At 46.4% G+C, this 20,276-nt stretch overlaps 1 protein-coding gene across 4 annotated transcripts in view; it reads left to right on the top strand.

The window, feature by feature from the left end:
* Positions 1 to 3,929, top strand: part of ETS1 (ETS proto-oncogene 1, transcription factor) — a 121,986-nt gene extending 118,057 nt beyond the window's left edge. For all 4 annotated transcript variants that reach the window (XM_010986269.3, XM_031443392.2, XM_031443393.2 and 1 more), the window contains one exon: positions 171 to 3,929. In XM_010986269.3, the coding sequence (XP_010984571.1) occupies positions 171 to 386 (216 nt within the window). In that variant the 3' untranslated portion in view covers positions 387 to 3,929. The remainder of the gene's footprint in view (positions 1 to 170) is intronic.
* The last annotated feature ends 16,347 nt before the right edge of the window (positions 3,930 to 20,276 follow it).

The following is a 20,276-nucleotide window of genomic DNA, read 5'->3' as shown; positions in this document are numbered from 1 at the left end:
AAAAGGCTGCTGCATGTACATGAACGGACAAATGTACAAGGATGCACATTTCTTGAACATCATGGGTCACCACAAGTGGGCAGGCCTAGGCAGAGAAACAGGTGTGGATGGATCACCCATACAGATTTTTACTCTCCTTTCCTTTTTTTCCCCTCCATTTTAAATTTCAGGTGGCCAGGAGATGGGGGAAGAGGAAAAACAAACCCAAGATGAATTATGAGAAACTGAGCCGTGGCCTTCGCTACTATTACGACAAGAACATCATCCACAAGACGGCGGGCAAGCGCTACGTGTACCGCTTCGTGTGCGACCTGCAGAGCCTGCTGGGCTACGCGCCCGAGGAGCTGCACGCCATGCTGGACGTCAAGCCCGACGCGGACGAGTGACGGGCCCGCCGGGGCGCCGGGAGGCCCTGCTGAGACGTTGCGGAGCACAACCACGTCGCGCGGACTCTTAATTTTTCCTTGTTATTCTATTTTTAATTTTCCAGAACTCATTTTTTTTTACATTCAGGGGTGGGAGCTAAGAGAGCTGCGGCTGTAGCAGTTGTGTGTGTTTGGAGACGGGAAGCCTGGACTTGCGGGGGTGGGTGGGACAAGAAATTCTTGAGCGGATATTCAGGAGAAAGAGGAGGGTCTTCTTAGAAGCCTGAAGAATCTGGCTGAAGGGAGGAAGAGACTAACGTGTCTGATCATTTTTTTTTTAAATCATCCATAAAAAAATGTGTCTTGAGTTAAGGACCTATTAGCAAAAGAAATTGATGCATCAGGAGTCACAAGACTAATAAAAGGCAATTAATTTGCTTTTGTTTTTAGGTCTGGGCAGACAGAAAAGGGGGAGGTGGGATAAAACCTTTGTTTGGGGGATGCACTAAAAACCCAGGACTGTTTTCCTTTTATCCTACTTTTAAAACAAAGATGGACTTCAGTGGGGTGGGGCCAAAACCGTTTTTGTGTTAAAATTTATTCTATTAAATTTTGTGCCAGTATTTTTTTTTTTTCTTAAAAATCGTCTTAAGCTCTAAGGTGGTCTCAGTATTGCGGTATCATGCAAGTTTGTTTTTATTGGCCGGCTGAGGATTCTGTCACAGTGAAAGGAAACTGTTTATATAGACCCCCTGGAAAGGCAAAGCGCTGTCACTGAGATCAGGGACCCCAAATTCATGTGACTCACAGATGAAGGAAAAAATAATGCTGGTTTGGGTACAAGGGAACTGCGTAGGTGAATTTCACCTATAATTTTTTAAAAATTATGATCATGCCCCTCTACTTGCTTGTCATTGGTGTGTTCTCGGGGTTTGGACCTAACATTGAGCTAAGAAGCATTAAGTCTTTGAACTGAATGTATTTTGCAGCCCTGGTTTTGGACCACAGTAAACAGGAGCACGGCAGACGTCATGGGAAGGGAGTCGGGGGGAAGACTGACCTGGTCCTTTACTGTTTGTACCTGTAACAGACGTGACTTGGAATCAAATCTGTATGCACGGGCATTACCCCTCAGGTCTTAAGAAGTAAGCCCTGAACGCGTGTCATTCCAAACTAACACTCTGCGCTTTCTGCTTCGCATCTCATTTTCCCCAGCATCCCACATTTACTGCTTCCCCCCACTTCATCAGCAGAGAGAGACGCACTGCTTCTGGTTGGTGAGGGAAAGGGTAACCGCAGACCTGATGCGAGTGTCTGATGAAGCCGTTTTAGACGTACTGGGTTCTAGGAGCATTGGAAGCTAAATAAAATGCGGCTTGGCCGGCTCTGGGGGAAGCGCAGTGCTTCCCTGCAAAGGGCTTAAGCCAGCCGGGCCGGCTGTCAGGTGAGACTGGGTGCGTCGGCCAGGTGAACAGTGCAGCTGCTACAAGGGCCTCGTGCCTGGAGCCGTTATCCAGGCACGGGGTAAGTGAAGGTTAGCAACTGCAGAGGAAGGAAGACTTGAAGGCATAGGAAATACAAGGAAAGGAGCTTGAGTGAAGGAATAAGGTGGTCCACGAAATTTGAGTCTATTTTTTAGTTCCCCCAGAGTTGAACCACAAACGTGATCATCTGAGGCAGTTGTGAAGGGTCATCTGAAAATGGGGTTTGGGGTGGAGGGGACCAACATCTAACTACTGAGGAAAAGTGCCTAACACAATGAGATTCTCTCCACCCTCACTCCACAGGGGCCCGATGGAAAGGAGGGTGACAGAGGGGTGGCTTCACGGACTTGATGACGGAGGGAAGAAACATGTAGGATGGGCTTCTCAGGGCCGGCCCTGCGTGGGCTCCAGCTGAGAAACTGGAAGAACTACCTTCTAGCACATCTTAAAGAGGATTGCTTCCTCCCAGGTCCTCTTGCAGACCCTGCGTGGTCAGGAACTGAGCTCTGTGATTCATGAATTTCCTCATCACAGTAAAACTGCATGTCCGCTTGGGGAGCAAAGGCAGAATTTCGCCCAGCTGTGTATTTTTATCTTCTTCTGGATGCAGGTGCCTTAATGAAGCTCTCGAAATATTTGAGGAGCTGCTCAGGGAGTGTTAGGCGGAACTGTTTGGACTACATTGTTTTCTCTTAGCTTATGTGATCTTTGTTGGGCACTGGCAAAGATGTGTGTGTGCGTGTGTGTGCAGACGTGCAAAACGGCAGCTGAGCTAATACTGGGGTTTTCTTGTGAAGTCTTTCCACCTTTCAGTCGGATGACAGTAGAACTCAGACCGGGCATCGGTCATTGCTTGCTGTTTGCCACCAGGCATAAAATCACTTGCACAACTCATCAACCTTTCCTTTGAAATTTATGCTGAGAACTCCCCTCGTGTGAGTGTCGAAGTCCTGCAGTGATTCCGTAGCAGCTAAGATGTAAGCAAGTGCCTCCTCACGCTCTTCAGCTGCTTCTTTGCTGAGACGCCCTTTCTCTCTTGGTCCACCGTTTTCAGTCTGCGTACCTAGTGTGCGAGTTCAGACAGCCTTGTCGATCTGGCCAGATGCTGTTCCTCCTTCTGTCCACAGGCCAGAGCCCGTCCCAGGAAGAGCGGTGGGTGGTTCATACACTGGAAATGTAGCAGAATTGTTGGATTCATGCTTTTAAAAAACACATGTCAACTTCAGAGGAAGGGTGGGCCAATCTGGTCGAGCTGGGTGAAACTCTGACTTTCCTGGAGGGGAGGCCTTACCCGCAGTGGTTTTGGCTGGAGGGTTCAGAGTCACTTTTGTTCCCTTTTGCATTCAGGGGAGGGACTTCCCTGCACAGAGCCCTGGTTTTGTGGCTATGGGGGTTGGAGGGAGCGTTCAAAGATCAGATGTGCTTTTCTTCACTTTGGAGACGAATACTCTGGGTTTTCGAGCATTAACCTGTCTAATCTTCACGGTGAAAAGAACACCTTCTCTGTTCTAGCCATGCTGTGCATGCTGCCTCCTCTGTTGGGGTCTATATAAATGTGTTGAACTCTTACCTACATTCCAAAGAAGTTTTGAGGAACCATGAATATATGTATACATATACATATATAAAATATATATATTAAAATGAAATTATCTCTATCAGGAATACTGCCTCAGTTATTGAACTTTTTTTAGAATACTTTTTTTTTTAAGCTGAGAAGTATAGGGGTGAAAAAGATGTTATATTGTGTTTGACTATTTTCCAACTTGTATTTTCATATAATTTATATTTTTTAAAAGCTGAACATTTAAAAAGCAAGATGAAAAAAAGGAAAAGCAGGTGCTTTTTGAAAATCAGAACTGAGGTAGCTTAGAGATGTAGCGATGTAAGTTTCTGTGTGTGTGTGTGTTTTTTTTTTTAAATGCAAAAAAAAATTTCTTACAGGGGAGTTTTTTGTTTGTTTATTTTAGTAGCTGATGCTGGCCCATCATTTTGCTGGAGAGTTTTTTATATACTGTAGCCTGATTTCATATTGTATTTTAAACTGTGTGAGATTAAAAGCAAAGAAATTCATTCATAACGATGTGGGTTTGGCTCCATTCTTTCCTGTCTGGTTCGTGTGTGAAAGCAGGAGAAATTAACCAAGGAGAAAATTAACCAGCCAGAGACAAGCGCAGGAAGGAACGCAGCTCAGTCTCGCTGATCTCACTAGTTCTGGACCATTTCAGATAAAGATTTCCTAATAAAGGGAGAGTGGCCGTAGGAGTATGAGGAGGTGGAACCTAACATCCCGGTTACTGAATAGATGGTGTCATCTTTTGTGGAATGTCCCTGGCCCCGTCATAACTCATTTTATTCATGTCTGAAGGACTAAGAGGCACATGAAGAAAATTTTTAATGACTCAACAGATGAATATTTGATTTCAACCAGGTGAAGTTCCTGATGCTAACAGAGAAAGTAGAACATCCTTAGTCCATGCTATGTGCAGGCATAGAATTCTTTCTTCTTCTGACACTAATTTTGCTCTGTGCAAATTCGGACCCATCACATCTGTCTCCTTGGCCCCAAGTTTTTCACCGGGGATAAAAATTGGGAATGATACGATCAGTCAGAACCCCCAGCAGCCGTGTCATAAATAAAATCTTATTTATGAGCGCTTTGGTGGGGGGGAGGGCTTAGGAACACGTGATGCACGATGCTTCTCTCTTGTAGGAGCTGTAGAAGGTGGATGTTTTTAATTAACACCAGCATTTGCAACATGAATCCCAGCTCACAGCTGGAAAGAGAATTTTTGCTGAATTGTTCACAAAGAGAGCTCTGTTTTTGGAAAATCTGTTTCTTCAGGCCCAGAGCTTTGAGGTTTGCTGAGTGCACGTTAAACACTGACTGTGTGGTCCAGTGGTCAGGGAGCCAGACTGGCCAAGAGGAGGGCTCTGGGTCCATGTCCCAGTCAAGCCACTGCCCCTCACTGGGAGCCTGTGGGAAGACGGCTGGAGGGTCTTCGGTTTTTTAGTCTTCAGCTGCAAACCTGGGCAAAGCCACGACTCCAGAGCCAACCTGAGGCCACATCTGAGCTGCTCTCCCTCTGAATAAACAGAACACAGAGAATAGGTTTCTGCCTCAGTCAAGGATTTGGTCAGAGAGCTTTCCTTCAGTGCCAAGTTGTTGTTATTCCCCCAAAGTATGATTTAATGCTGACCGGGTTAAAAGCTACAAGATACATTTGAATGAGGTCAGCTGAGATCGCTGTTTCTCAGACTAGGGGCTCGAGTTTAGCTGGGGAAACTCCTGGACAACTGGGCTTTGAGGATCTCTCTTAATGGTACGGCTGGGACCAGCATATTGCCGCTGTGGTGGTGGGAGCTTGGGGAGCTTAGGGAGAGACAGTACCTTCTAGAACTACCTCAGGGTTTGGGGGAATCAGGTAGAGTGAACATAGAAGGAGATGCATGGGAAAGAGGAATCATTCAAAGCTGGTGGTCAAAAATCCCCAGATTCTGACAGCCTTTTGGGAGGTTGTGGGAGAAGGTAATTGCCCAGGGCGGGCCTGGCTGCACACAGCTTCGGCTTTAGAGCAAACTCTAGTGCCCATGCCAAAGATAAATTAATAAATCATTTTTTAAAAATTGAGCAAAAGAGCTCACCTGTGTAATGAAGTCTAACTATTTTAACCTAAAAAAGAAGAGGACTGTGATTTGCACTTTGAGTGAGACGGGCCGGGCGGGGTAGACGGCAGCGCGCACGCAGGCTGACCTGCGGGCTGATCCTGTGCCGCAGAGATGTTCGGTGCGTCCCTCCCGGCGAGGGGGCTCCCCCGAGTGAGCAGTGCCCCGCGTTAGGGCCCCGGGGTGGTCGTGGAATTCTGTCCTTCCTGCAGAGCCAACACCTGTGGCCGCTGAGTAGGGGGTGACCAGGGACCTCCTGTTTTGTCTCCAGTGGCTCCACTCCACGCGTTTGCATCCCTGCCTTGTCCCTGCAGAGCCTGAGTTTGCGAGCCCGGTGACGATGTCCCCCTGCGTCCCATGTTTACTTGGCACGAAGCTGACTTTGTTCTGGAGCCCTGCGGTGGAAGAGAGTGCAAGAGGTCATGGGTTCATCAGAACCATCTGACTTCCAAGCCCTTGTTCTTCCCGTGACGCCATGTTGCCACCCAAGCGCGCTGAAAGGTCTCCTTTGAGGATGCGGGCGGGTGGCTCACGACCCGTGGGAGCCACAGCCCTGGTTACCAAGCGGGACTCTTCATAGACCAGATGTGGGGCAGGGACAGTCTCCTTTCAGGAAGGACGCTCTTCCCCTCCCACAGCCCCTCCAACCTCCCCGCCTCCCCAGCGCTGCTCTGGGAGTGGGCCTGTGGCGCAAGCCCTGGTGCACAGAGGCCTTGCTCTGGCTCGGACGTTGGGCTCCGTGGCCCTCCAGGGGCAGGCCGCGCCGTTTGGTGGGCTTATCGTTCAGCGGGCTGCTGGCTGCCCACTGCTGTGTGGGACTCCTCCCTGCTACAGAACCTTCTCCAAAGAACAACCAACAAAAAGAGAAAAGCCCTTTCCTGGCCTCTCTTGCGATGAGGCAGGGACTGAAGAAGTCTGATAAACGCAAGTGTCGATCGACTGGCTTGAAACTGAGGGAAACAAAGCACTTATCAGGACCTTGGAACTCCACCTCAGGAGGGGAAGGTGGCTCTGGCCTCTCTGCCCCCTTGCTCAGTGCCATTTCCTGTTTTACTGAATGTCCCCATCCCTTTCCTTTTTTCCATTTTCCTGGAAAATATTTCTGCTCTGGGAAAGCCAGTTTCATCTGATTGCCTGGTGTACCTCGATGTGCTGACGCCCACAGTGATGATGGTGATGAACATCTGCCTGTAGTGACAACAGGGAGTCAACAGTGGTCAGGTCTCCGACCTGCTGTGAAATCCCCAAATCCCTTTTGAGTTGCTGGCCTGCGTCTAATCTCTCATCCTGCCATTCAGGCTCTTGTGCGCTCTCGGCCACAGCATCTTTCAGGGCTTTGATGTCGGGTCAGCTCTGGTCCTCTGTGTGATGTCACATTGGGGAGCAGGGAGGTTTTCAGCAGCCACTTGTGGGAGCTACTGAGGGTCAAGAGACAGCCGCCACCTTCTCCCTGCCCACTCCACACTGTCAGCCAAGACCCTGCGCCTGGGCAGGGACAGGCTGCTTTTAACCTTTCTCCAGGCAAATCCTGACATCTCAGCCGCGACCCTTATGCCCTGTTCTCTCAGCCCTACCCTGCTTCCCCTAGTCTGTTGACTCTCCTCCAATTCCCAGGCAACACGTCCTAGCTTAGAGTTGACACTAGTCGATTCAGAATTGATGTGACAACTATTTCTGTTCATTCTGATGGATTCCAACAGTCTGCTAACTGCTGATGCTCAGATTGGATCCTGAGCTGGTGGAAGACATGTCTCCTCATTTTCAGCAACTAAAAAGGCAGAGTCTCTGAGATCACATTTCGAGGGGGTGTCACACCTGGGAGGTCCCCTACACGATGACTCTCCCCCCAAAAATATTCCAGGTGATAAACATTCCTTGAGCACCTGCTATGTGGTTGGCATTGGGGTCAGTACTAGGGGAACCATAAGAGAAAAGATAGACACAAACTTTCCCTTTATGCAGCTTTTAATGAACGGTGGGTCATAGACAAGTTAAGGGAAAATTGCTGTCTAGTGGGTCAGCAGTATGATTTGATGTCAGGAGGAGCCCCTAACCCTGAAGAATTTATATCCTAAAGGTAAGTAGCAGTTAGCTCGGTGGAAAGGGAAAGACATTCAGGTTGAGGCCGAGAAGTTCAGGAAAGTTTATGGACCGATAGAGTCCAGAAGTGGTGGTTTTGTGGAAACAGAGCACAGGGCGGCTGGAGTTGTGGTGAGAGGTGAGGAGGGGAAGATGGAGAAGAGGTGACTTAGGGTCTCGTGGGTCAGGTGAGAGTAAGGATCTTCCTGCAGGCTAAGTCACGTGACCTGATCTGTGCTTATGCTGGCTCTTGAGCAAGGATGGACCAGAGGGGACAAGGACAGAGGCAGAGAGACCAGTTGGAAATTGGTTTCATTTGTTTGGAGGAGAAGCCGCCCGGAGGATCAGCAAGGTGCTAAAGAGATGGACCCGCCTGGACTGGGTGACTGGTTGGTGTGGGTGGTGGGCCGCTGTGTGGGCACCAGGATTTGGGTGGTACCCAAGGATGACGAGCACAGTCCTAATCCTTAGTCACCATACCCCCAGTGCACGGATGTCAGATCTGGAAAGAACTTTAAAGTCCAGTCCCCTCATTGTGCAGAGGAAGGGGGTTTAGGTGACTTGTCTGAGGTCACATTGCTAACTGGTGACTGAGGCACAATTAAGTGTCAGCTCTGCTGGCTCCAAGGCCAGTCTTCTCTATCTGATGAGGGTTGAGGACCTGTCCCTCCAACACAGGCAAGAAATAGCCTACCTCTTCCCTCCCTCCCTCCCTTCCTTCCCTCCTTCCTGCCCTTCCTTCCCTCTGGGGACAAGAGAGATTTAGCTCACAAATGGATGTGACAGGCCTCCCCGCGTGACTGACGTGGGCTGTCTCCTCTCATCAGGGAGCTGATCTCCGTGGCGCCCTGGGCACCTGCCCCCACCCTGGGCTGTAATTGAGGAGAAAGAGAAGGTGTTGGATTCTCTGTTCCAGCTGCGGCTCCTCCGCCTCCCGGGGAGTGGTCTCAGCCCCACTGGCTGAGCGATCTCTGAGCATCATTCCCAGCATCCTGTTCGGGCAGAGGAACGAGCAGGTGTCTGTCTGACCAGCTCTGACACAGCTTCATTTCCCAACCCAGCACTTCTTACTAGCTCTATTGGTCTCACGCTGCTTCTCCAAGACTGACAGCCTCTTCCTTTTTTTTTTTTTTTAAATCTCTGTATTAGCCCAGTCCTTGTGACTTTCCTCTTTCTCACCCATTCCCTTTATTCCCTGGGTTTCCCCTCTTTGTCTCTATTATCTTATCTACCTAGAGAGGAAATGTCGTAGGCTGAAGAGAAAAGGCAGTAACACTTAAGAGGATAGACTCTGATGCTAAACTGCATGGCTTTAAGTCCCGGCCCTGCCACTTTTGAGCTGTGTGACTTTGGGAAAGTTGTTTAACCTCTCTGTGCCTCATCCAGGGTTTTCATCCATGAAATAAGGATACTAGTACCAACCTCACAGGATTGCTGGGGTGATTGCTGTTTAATAGACACTGATGCTGGACAGATAGGAAGTGTTATGTAAGAGGAACTGAGAGCAAATGGCTCAAGGACGGCATTCCCCCCTCCTTGGAGAATCATCTTTCCCCTGGATTCCTCGGACAAGGACAGGACTTCGGCACTCAGGGTAAGGGCTCTGAAGGGCCTGTCTGCACAGACGGGGTGTCTGCTCCGCCCTCCCGGCCCCAGGGGCGGTTCTGGTGCCAAGGCCCCCCTGCCCGGCGCGGCCAGCCCGCGGCCGCAGCTGCAGGTGGGCAGAGCGCTGGCTCCGGGCTCGGAAAGGCGGGCGCTGTTCCGGCCAGCTCCAGGACTCAGCGTTTTCCACTACTCCTGGCTCTGTTTGTTTTCCTCTGCGGGCTCCCCCCGCGGAGTGGGGACTTCTGAATGATGTCCAACAGCAACGCTGGGCCCGCTCCAAGCCCTGCTGCGTCTCCTCCCCGTTGGCAGGCCGGAGGCCGCGGGGCTGGCCGGCCCCTGCACGGGCTCCCGCTCTCACAAAGTGCCATTGTGCCAGCCCGTCTGGAGGAGACGAATGAAAGGGATTTCAAAATCAACGGCAAGTTATTTTTATCCATGGAAGGGCTGAAATGCCTTTATTTTTCATCTGGATAAACAAACCTGCAGGGATCACTGGGCGGCAGAGAGCACCTTCATTTGCCCTGGGATTCCAGCATCCCCCAGGGATGCTTCTGAAGGAGCTGGACTCAGAAAGGATGGAGTATGGAAACCAGGCCGTCGGGATTTACATGGCTCCCCCTAGGATGGGAGGTCTGCTGGAGATGGCTGGGAACCCACTGCTGGCACAGCCTTCAAGCCCTCGAGCTTTGCTCCTGTGGGTGCCCGAGCTCCGACTTTGCTCCTCCAGAGTGGACGCCCTCTTGTCTCCTGACCCTCAAACTGACCCGCAGCTCTTCACTGGATGCTCCTCTCATCCGAGCCCTCAGCCTGCAGTGGGGGCCAGCGAAGGAACGCTGTGTCGGCATCTTCTAGAGAAGGGGGCCCGAGGCTGAAAGTACACCCTCCAGGGACCGCACAGAATAAGACGTGGAATATAAGAGAAAACCATTAGAACTTCGGTTTACGTGTATTTTCAGTCTAAAAATAGGAAACACATTTTTATTTACTAATACGGAATATGCTATTGACCCTGGGGCTTCAGTCAGCCGTCTTCAGGTCCCGTGCATGCACTCAAAGTGCCAGAGGCCTGTGGGATCATGCAGTGTAGACGGGGGTGGAGGGCCACACTGGCGCTCTTATTTCTCTTTTTGCTTTTAGAAAATTACTGTGTTTTAAGGTTTGCATGTATACAGTAAGTGGATTCACGCCCCAGACTATCTCATTTTAACAAAATCACCCTCACAAGATGGACAAGTGACTTCAAATATTTCCTGCAATGAAGCTAGACTATAGAAAAATAAGAATAATTCAGGTACACGAAGGCAAGAGAAAAAAGAGCCAGATTACTTCTTCAACTCCTGGAACAAATTATTTGTCAGCCATGTATCGAGGTTAAGACGGTAATGATTTAATTATATTTGGACAAAAAATTTTCCAAATTATCAACACTGTATTAAATAGATTGACACCCATTGTCATTAACAACCATCAGTGCCCTGGGCACTAATTTTATTATCAGTCAGTGCTAGTAAGCATTAGCTAGTGCATCTGATTTATAAATAAATACGTATACATTGAAGGTGGTGCTTGGAGATATTTACTGATGGGGGTACAGGGTCAGAAAAGTTCTGAGATGACTGCTCTGAAGAAATATTTGCTAGAGATTTTTCTACTTATAATGGAGAAAGCTCAACATTTGCAATCAGTTAAAGTCAGAGTTTAAATTCTGACTCCACCCCTCAGTGAACTACTCAATTTCTTTGAATCTCAGTTTCTACAAAACCAGAGCAGTAACAGTTACCTCGCAGGCCCATTTTGAGCATCAGTAAAATAATTCCTGTTACTTTACGTGCGCAGAACTGCGCCCCACAGATCGTGAGCACTCAGGGAACGTTTCACCTCTTCATTCTCTTCTTGCTTCCGTCGGAAGACGGGGACAGATCTGACAGCTCAATGTGGAGGGGTGCTCACTGTCTCCAAACCCCACTCCTGACCCTCGGGAAGCTTTCTCTGGCAACGCCGAAGGCCAGCCAGCCTGTGGTTTTCAACACACGACTAGCTATTCTTGGCCGCAAGAAGAGGGAAGATTTGAGTGGGGATGTGTTTAAAAGGCGCCCTGGGTAAGCCTTCCTGGGCCTTCCTAACAAGCGTGCGATGAATGGCCCTGTGTGGGCTGTAGTCGGGTTCCCAGCCGACCAGTTTTGACGTCAGAGGGTAGAACACCACGGGGCTGCAACTGGAGTCATTAGCGCCCCCATGATGCAGCTCAGCCAAAGGCCTCTGAAGTGAAGAAGCCATGGGAACCAGGGAGCCCCCACCGAGCCCCGGGCCTGGCCATCGGCAGAGGATGTGGCACAGCCCAGCTCTGTTACCACAGAGGCAGTGTGTGGGGGCAGGGCGGGGAGTGAGGCTCAGGTCTTCTGGTCCCCCTTTCCCCAGATCCCATTTTGCGCGCAAGGATGCAGCATGCAGGCTGGTGAAGCCGTCCATGTGGGAGAGCCTCTTACTCATCAGACCCCCATGCTAAACAGAGCTGCAGGCTCCTGTCTTAACCTCAGGTCCCCCACCTCGCTGTAATGGGCCCTAGGAGAGTCTGGGGAGGGAGGGGGAGTCAGACGCTCCATTTTAAGGTCTAAGAATGAATGCTGCATTCACAATTCTACCCTGGGAGACTCAAGAAAAAGCCAGCCAGGTTATTTGAAGTCCAGCATTCAAAGTATGTTGTCGATATTGGATGAGACTCGTTTCACCAAGAAACAGCCCCCAACAAAGGGGCGGAGGGAGCTGGTGTGACCTACGCACAGTTGCCACGGAAGCTGCTCTGGCCCACTGCTCCCTGGGTGACCTCAGCCGTGAGCTCTCCCGCAGTCCATTCCAGACAGGTGACCAACCTGTGAGTCATGCTTGCCTGGGCGGGAGGCAGCTGACACAGAGAATACACCTATTCCTGTAACCTGGCAGCCTTGACCCGTGGCCTCTGAGGGGTGACTCCACCTGGGGACAAAGCAGCCTTTGTCCTTCTAAGTTGCCCACAGGTTGTAAGGAAGGAACACCTTCTTTTTCTCTCCTTCCAGCTGCCATGCAGGGTCCAGAGTGCACGGGTTTTCTCTGAGCCAGCTGGGTTGGACTTTCCTGAGTTTCAGATGAATACCTGTACTTGATCTGTGACTCTGCCCGTGCGAATAATTGGCCTTGCCTTTTTAAGAGTGAACTCCCAGAGTCTAAGGAGGTGATTTCAAAGCCTGTGGACAGCCCTGCATTTCTGGGACTTTTCCATTCTGCCCAGGACTCATTACTGTGTGAATTTCAAATATCCATCTCAGGAACTTATTTCTCTTTTAAAAGTCGGAACATGAACTTGGAGTCGGCAGTCCTAAGGTCACATCGGGGGACCTCTGACCCATAACAACCTGTCTGAACCACCACTTCTTTTGTTGCAAATCGGATAATACCTACTTGATAGAGTTATTATTTTGATCAAAAGAAGTGATGTAATAAAGTGGCTTTTTAAAGGACCTGCTATATAGCAAATGCTTAATAAGCATTCATTTCCTTTCCTTCATCCATTCTATAAGGTAGAAAGCCCCCTCAAAATACTTTCCATTTTTAGTATTAATTTAACGTAGTTTAAAAAGGTTGTATATTTATTGAAAATTTAGATAACACTGAAGAGGAGAATTAAAAAATTACCTTATGTTCTTCACTATTGAAATTTTGGTATAAATTCCCTCAGAATTTATACATATGCACATATATTTGATGCTAAACATGCTTTTTTATTCAGGTAAAATTTACATACAGCGACATGCACAGCTCTTAACTGTTCAGTTGGACAAATCTGTGTAAGCAGCTCATCCAGAAAGTTCCCGTCTCTTTTTCCTGCAGGCAATCGCGATTCTGATTCCTACCACCGTGAGTTAGTTTTGCCAGTTCTTGAGCTTCATAATTCACGGGGCCTTGGGTAGAGAGTGCTAGGAAAGGTTTTGCATCAGGCCTGGAACAAAATTAGCCCCAGACTAAATACTGTTTTACTCCTGCATAATGAAGCTCAGAGGCAAGACTCAAAAGGGTCAAACTCTTTCCAAGTAACTTAGCTCACGACTATTTTTAGGAGTACAAAAATATCCAGCAAATTCAGTGTCTGGTAACCAATAAAAAAGTTACCAGGCAAACAAAGAGGCAGGAAAATACGACCCATAGTGAGAGGAAAAAAAAAATCAGTTAGTTAAAAATTTCCCAGAAGTGACACAGATATTAGAATTAGCACACAAGGATATTACAGGAGAGTAAGAACTTCACGTGGTCAAAGAGCTATGAGAAGGACTGAATATGATGAAGAGAGGTGTCGGACACATGAGAAAATGACCCGACGCACGCTTGTAGAGAAGGCAGATATAATGCATGAGATGGAAGATGCACTGGAGGGGTTTGATGGCAGATTTAACGCTGCAGAAGAAAAAACACATAGTGAGCTTCAAGTCATAGCAATAGAAACTGTGAAAGCATATAGGAAAGAAAGATGGGAAAGTAAATGAGCAGCGTCAGTGGGCTGTGGGACAACTTCAAGTGTCTGAATAAAATGTAACCAGAGTCCCCAAGGGGCAAGAAAGTGTGATAGAAAAAAATTACATAAAGAATTACTATTGGCTGAGATTTTCCAAATTTAATTAGAACTTAAGCTCACAGATTCAAGATGTAGAAGCCCAGCAAACTCCAAGAACATGAATATTGAAAAAAAAAAAAGCAAAGCACATTATAATCAAATTGTTGAAAAGCAGTGATACAAATGAAACCTTAATAGTAACTAGAGAAGAAAAACACATTTATACAGAAGACAAAAAGCAAGAGGAACAGCAGATTTCTCATCAAAAACAGTGCAAGCAAGAACACAGGGACCAGTGTCGTCAATGTACTGAGAGAAAAGAGTCAGTCAGCCGAGAATTCTATACTTAGTGAAAGTATCTTTCAAACGCTAGAGACTTTTCAGTTATAAAATATTGACGGCTTTTTATCACAAGCAGAACTGCACCGTGAGAAATCATACAGGAGATGCTTCAAGCAGAAGGCAAATAATACCGGACGGAAATCTGGAGCTATACAACAGAATTAAGAGCCTGGAAATGGTAATTAAGTGAGGAAATACAAAATGTGTTTTTTAAATGTATAATATTGTGCATCATGAAACTGTCACCACATTAAAGCTAATGAATACGTCCATCACCCAGAGTTTCCTCAAGCCCTGTGTAATCCCTCCCGCCCACACCGTCCTTCATCCCTCTCGTGGCCCCAGGTAAACAGCGATCTGTTTTCTGTCATTGTAGGTTACTTTACATTTTTGAAAATTTTGTATAAGTAGAATCATATACTATGTGTTCTTGTTCATTTGTAGGAAGGCTGGCTTCCTTCCGGGAGTAATTTTGAGGTTCACTCATATTGCTGCATTTTTCCACAGTTCGTCCTGTTCCATTGCTTCATAGTATTCTGCTGCATGGGTGTAACACGATTTGCTTATCCATTCATTTGTTGACATATATTCGAGTTGTTTACAAGTTTTGGCTATTACAAAATTTATTACTATGTTAGGTTTTCCATTTAGGTCTGTAATTCCTTTGCGTTAAAATTTTATGTACGGTAGAATATAGTTCAAACAATTTTTTTTTGCATGTCCAATTGTTGCACTGTTTGCTACCATTTGCTGAAAAGATTTACCCAAATAATTTCAACATATTTGTCAAACACACATGGGCCTATTTCTGAAACTTCCATTCTATTCTGTTGACCTAAATGTCTGTTTTATCCACCAATACCAAACTACCTTGATAGTAAACTTAATGAAGTTAAATAAATTCCTTCAACTTTGTGAGGCCTTTTAAAAAATAAAAGTTACTTTGATCCTTTGTATCTGCATATAAACTTTAGAGTCCCCTTGTCAATTTCTACAAAAGAGCCTGACAGAAATTTGATTGATATTGCATTGAATATATAGCTCAATTTGGGAAGAATTTCTATTTTTACAGTGTTTAGTCTTCCTACTTGTAAGCATGGTGTGACGTACTATTTATCTGGTGTTCTTTAATTTCTCTCAGGAGTATTTTATTCTTTACAGTGTAGAGTTTTCTGGGCACCTTTTCTTGGATTTATAATTAAGCATTTTATATTTGGAGGCAAAATTGTAAATGAAACTTAAACATTTTTATTTTCCATTTTATGCTGCTAATGTATAAGAATAAAGTTGATTTTTATATGTTAACCCTGTATCCTCCAACCTTGCTAAATTCATTCATTAGTTCCAGTAGTTGTTTTATAGATCAGATCCCCTCAGATTTGATTTACATAAAAAAATCATGTCGTTTGCAAACAAGGACAGTTTTGCTTCTTCTTTTCCAATAAGCATGTCTTTTATTGCCCCTGCCCCCCCCCCCCTTTTGCCTTATTGCAATGTCTAGGGGTCACTGATGATTTCAGGATGTAGATTGTATAATCAGGAGCGAGATGAACCCTCACTAACCTTTTGAAATCCCTTCATCCCCTGACTGTTATTCAATACACCATCAAATAGATCAAATCAGTGATTAAAATTGATCTCTTATACCTAGGAGTAGATTTAATGTGATGATGGACGGTTATTTCTGTATGCAAGGTAGAGAAAATGGCACCTACAGCACGTTACATGTTAATACCTGTAATTTCCATGCTATTTCATGAATTTGAAGGTACTATTGTATCCTACACATAAGTGAACAAAACACAGCGCACAAAAGATCCCAGGGGAGTAACACGTTTGGTGTTTTTAAAATTCCAATTTCTGATGGCAGTGTAGGTTTCCATAACACAAAGTGGGAAATAACCATTGAGTGATCATATCTTGTGTAATGAGCAAGATCCTAAGTTCTAACTCAGTCTGGAAAATTCATTCAGAGCTGTAAACTTCCAGCTCCGAGTTGCAGCATGAACATCACTGTTTAAGCCGTCACAACAAGCATGCTTATCGTTAATCAGAGAAGAGTTATGACTCCAGCATTTACTCACACCTGTGCGGTGCTGTGTAAACACAGAAATAGCCAGCTTTACTTTGGGGCATTTGCCAAAACCTTTTTGCAATTAGTAAGGACTTAGCTAAAGAAATGACCATCCTGGCATGCACTAGGGGACATCATGGGACACCGAGGCAGCTCAGTGGCAGTGAAAAAGGGAACCGGAGTTAAGGCTCTGACGTTCCCCTTAGCCAGGAAGCAAAATTGGGTAACAAACGCCAAAACAATACGTGGCTCCATCTGTTGCCATTTGTGGAAAGGTGTCTGTGTGTCTGTGTGCAGTTAATTCCGTAACTGGAGTGTAACTTTTGTTTTTTGTAAATAGCTCTGTTAGCTCTTACACATCATAAGCAAAAGAGCCAGCTCTTCCCGCTCGGCTTAGGGGCTGCTGCCTGAGGCTGGCTGTCAGTCAGTAGTCAGGGAGGGTACCTGTGAGCGCTCCACCCTTCTCACTTTCCCAGCCATTCTTCCATTTTCTCACACTACATTAATTTCAATAACATCTTTGGAATTTGGGGTCATAAAACTTGGCTCTTATTTCCCCAAGTGTAAAAATCAGAATAGAAGCAGCTCATATTTGAGGAAAACTCCTACTATCTGCAAAGCAATGCGCTAAATGCTTTACATGCTTGTCTTAAAATAATCTTACCCATCTTCTAGGGCCGCTATGAAGATTAAAATAGATGCTGTATGTAACGAACAAAATTTAACTCCTGGTCCAAAATGAATATTGGATCAGTGATAAGTATTAATTAATGATGTTAATCTACTACTGACACTAGGTTTTACTTCACCAAAGTCAGCTTCATGGTTATTGGAATTGCTGATGCTTTTATCTGAATTACGTGCAACGCTGTGACGCATGTATTTACATATATAACTTCACAACTATTTCCCAATTTCCTAAGGCCAAATTCTTTGAAGCAGAATTACTTGGAGACTCACTTAACTGCCAGCAGAAGGAGCCACCTTGAGCTCTCCTAAGGAAAACCCCTGTTTGCTGGCCTCAGGGGGAAGCGGTGGACCTCTGCGGGCGGGAAGGCAGCTGCAACGATGACGTCTGCAGAACCAGGACCCGAAACGTCATCAGGACGCCTTCTCCATCCCTTCTCCCTCCTCTCGGAATTTCTGTAGCAAACTCTCTTCTCCCGGCAGGTGAACTTCCACTGGTTTTCTCATGAAAGGAAACACGACTTTGGGAAAGCTGCAGAGTTGAGATGACATGGATCCCGCCCTCCAACAAGAAGCCAAATCTCTCTTTCTCTGTCATAATTTAAAAATCCCAGGAAAAGGCTCTGATTAGCCCAGCAGAGGTCCAGGTGTCCCCCTGACCACTGGCTACAGCTGTGGGGAAGGACACCCTCTTGCTGGGGCCTCCTCTTGTGGCTGGGGGTCTGGGAGAGGGCACGGTCCAGAGAGGAGTGTTTGGCCAGGCAACTCACTGTTTCCTCACAGCTGGGTCAAAGTTTATGTCCATAAAGATTAATTCCTTCCAATAGCCTGCATTCCCATCAGAGGAATATATGAGCAACTCTTTCTAAATCAAAGCAACAAGTCTCTTGTCTGTTCCTCTACAACCAAGTCTTGCAAGTGTAATGTTCAATTTAGGGAAATAAAATATCGGAGAGGGAGAACCTAATGTTACCTCTTCTTCCTGACATGGCGCATGTCTCCTATGTCTTTAATTCATTCCCATCCTCCTCTGCTAATTTTCCCTTTTCTTCTGCCCTGAATTTTGAGTTGCCTTGAAGGATCTGAGCTCAACACCCAGGGGCTGTGCCCTCTCAGGGAGCACCCCAACTTTCATGATTTCATTTAGTATTTTTGTAATTACACTCTTCAATATCTACATTCCCTTCCTAACTGCTCTCCTCTTCTTGGTATCATAAGTTTTATAATATTTATGGCCAGAAACTGAGACATCAACCTGGACTATTCCTTTCCCCTCCTTTGCCATATCCAATTTTATTGCCAAGATTTTGGCTGTACATATATGCATCTTTCTTTGCTATCTTCCAGCCATCTGTCTCTGTTATTCAGTCCACATGACGCAATGAAGGCAGATCTTTGGATCCCAAGTTCAAATTTTACAAATTAAGTCAAGTACAAGGACAGACTATATCTTTCAGTCCCAATTCCAAGTTCTCTGAGTGGGTCATGTTCCTATTTCTGGACCAGTTGCATACAGCCGGGCGTCAGGGTCACACAGCAGAAATATGAAAGGTTATCATCCCACATGGGTGGGAGGTGTTGTTCCCAGAAAAGAGGGTTTGGGAGGAAAAGCCGGGAGTCGGCTTTAGCACGAATCATTGAAGCATCATGGGAAGAGGCTTAGGTGCTATCTGACATCAGAATGTGGGCTGTAGTCCACACGTTGTTGATAAACTTTATGTTCAAATACGGACTTTCTGAGTAAATAAAGCTTAATATTATGCTGAAATTTTTATATAATTATTTTGTGAAAAGAATTCTGAAAAGTACAAAGAAATCATACCATGTTCCTGGCTTCCCTTTAAATAGAAAAAGCACACCACCAGCCATCAGCAACCTTTTCAGACTCTCAGTTTCCATCGTCTAAAACTGCATCGTCTAAAACTCCCCTGATGCCAAGGCCTGTGGCCTCCAAGTCCCCGTTGCTTTACACCACTGGAGTGAGCTCAGCGCTCTGGGTTTTTCCAGGTGGGAGCCCAGAGGCTCTTGGTACCCTTAGTACGTGTTGTTCTTGGATTAGAAAGAGTAAGCCAACAGGTCTAGAAGAGGCGTCCCTACCGTAGTAACCACCAAAATTCAGCTCAAAGAAAAAGGATAAAACCTCATGGAGAGAGTCACTCTTGGTTGTTAGGCACTTGGGTGAGTTTATTAAGTATTCCAGCCTGGAGAACTGCCCAGCGTCCTTCCTGCCTCATCTCCCCTATCCGACACTACATCCAAGAAGGACTTTTTTCATCAGGAATTTGCTATATAATGTCATGCTTCTGATTTTATGCAACTGTTGCCTTTGACTTTTCTGTGTCATTAACGTCTATGCTTTCGCCAAAGTCAATCTCGAATATCTCCTCTTCTATGATGTCTTCCCCCAAGTTTTTCCTTCTCCTCCACTTCTGCTAGTATAGTTCTTCCTTTTTCTTTCTTTTTCTTTTTTTTTTTTTTTTTGGCTGTTCCCTCTTAAGTGAACCTGCCGTACTCGGGCTCTTCACTCTTCAACAGCTTTTCACAGACAGGTTGAACACGTACTCAGTGCCAAGTATGAGTATTTGATGTGTATAGGACGAAAGCATAGAAAGTGCAGGATGAAAACGCACGTTTCTTGACTACGAGTATCTTTCAATCTCATGGAGAGACAGAAAAGGGAAACACCATACAGCATGACTGAGAGTTATCACATGTGCGGAGGGGAAGGGATAGACAATTTTCTTCCCTACTCCTGTTGTTCCCTTTAATGTGGAAGGGGCTCCCTTAGCCTAGCACTCCTAGCCTTTCTCTGACCCCTACTTGCTCTCCTCCAAGGAGTGATGTGTTTGATTGGTGAGTTTTGAAAGAAGAAATTAGTGCCGCCCGTAGGAGATTCATAGTCTTCTCTGTTAGCCCGCGCCGTAAATCTTCTGGTGGGGAAGTCTGACCCCATCTGACTGAGCCTGCACCTTAGAGGGTGAGTTAGCTAAATTCCGGGGGCCTTTGGGACGTTCCTTTGTCCACTTGTCCATAGGTGTAAGCCCCTCACTGTTAAGTCAGCTTTTCAGTAATAAGGGTACTATTTTGGTATCCTGTTTCGTCTGCTTTTTTCTTGGTTATTTTTCGTTTATTTCAGAGCTCAGGTATGAAAAAGAGATGCCATGTTCTCATCCCGCAAACCCTCCCCATCATCATGTAGATAGATTCCCAGGGGCTTTGACAGAGGGGCGCCCAGAGGGGTCAGAGAAGTTGTCACAGAGGAGGTGATGCTCAAGCTCTTTGTAACACAGTGGGAGTGAGCTGAGTGGACAGGCCAGAGAAACTGGCCCTAACATGCCCATGACAAGAGCACTGTGATTTCACAGAAGAAGGTGTCATCTGAGTTGAGGGGC

This window comes from Camelus dromedarius, chromosome 34, assembly GCF_036321535.1.
Source record: "Camelus dromedarius isolate mCamDro1 chromosome 34, mCamDro1.pat, whole genome shotgun sequence".
Taxonomy (NCBI): Eukaryota; Metazoa; Chordata; class Mammalia; order Artiodactyla; family Camelidae; genus Camelus; species Camelus dromedarius.
This window is presented reverse-complemented; position numbering and strand designations above follow the sequence as displayed.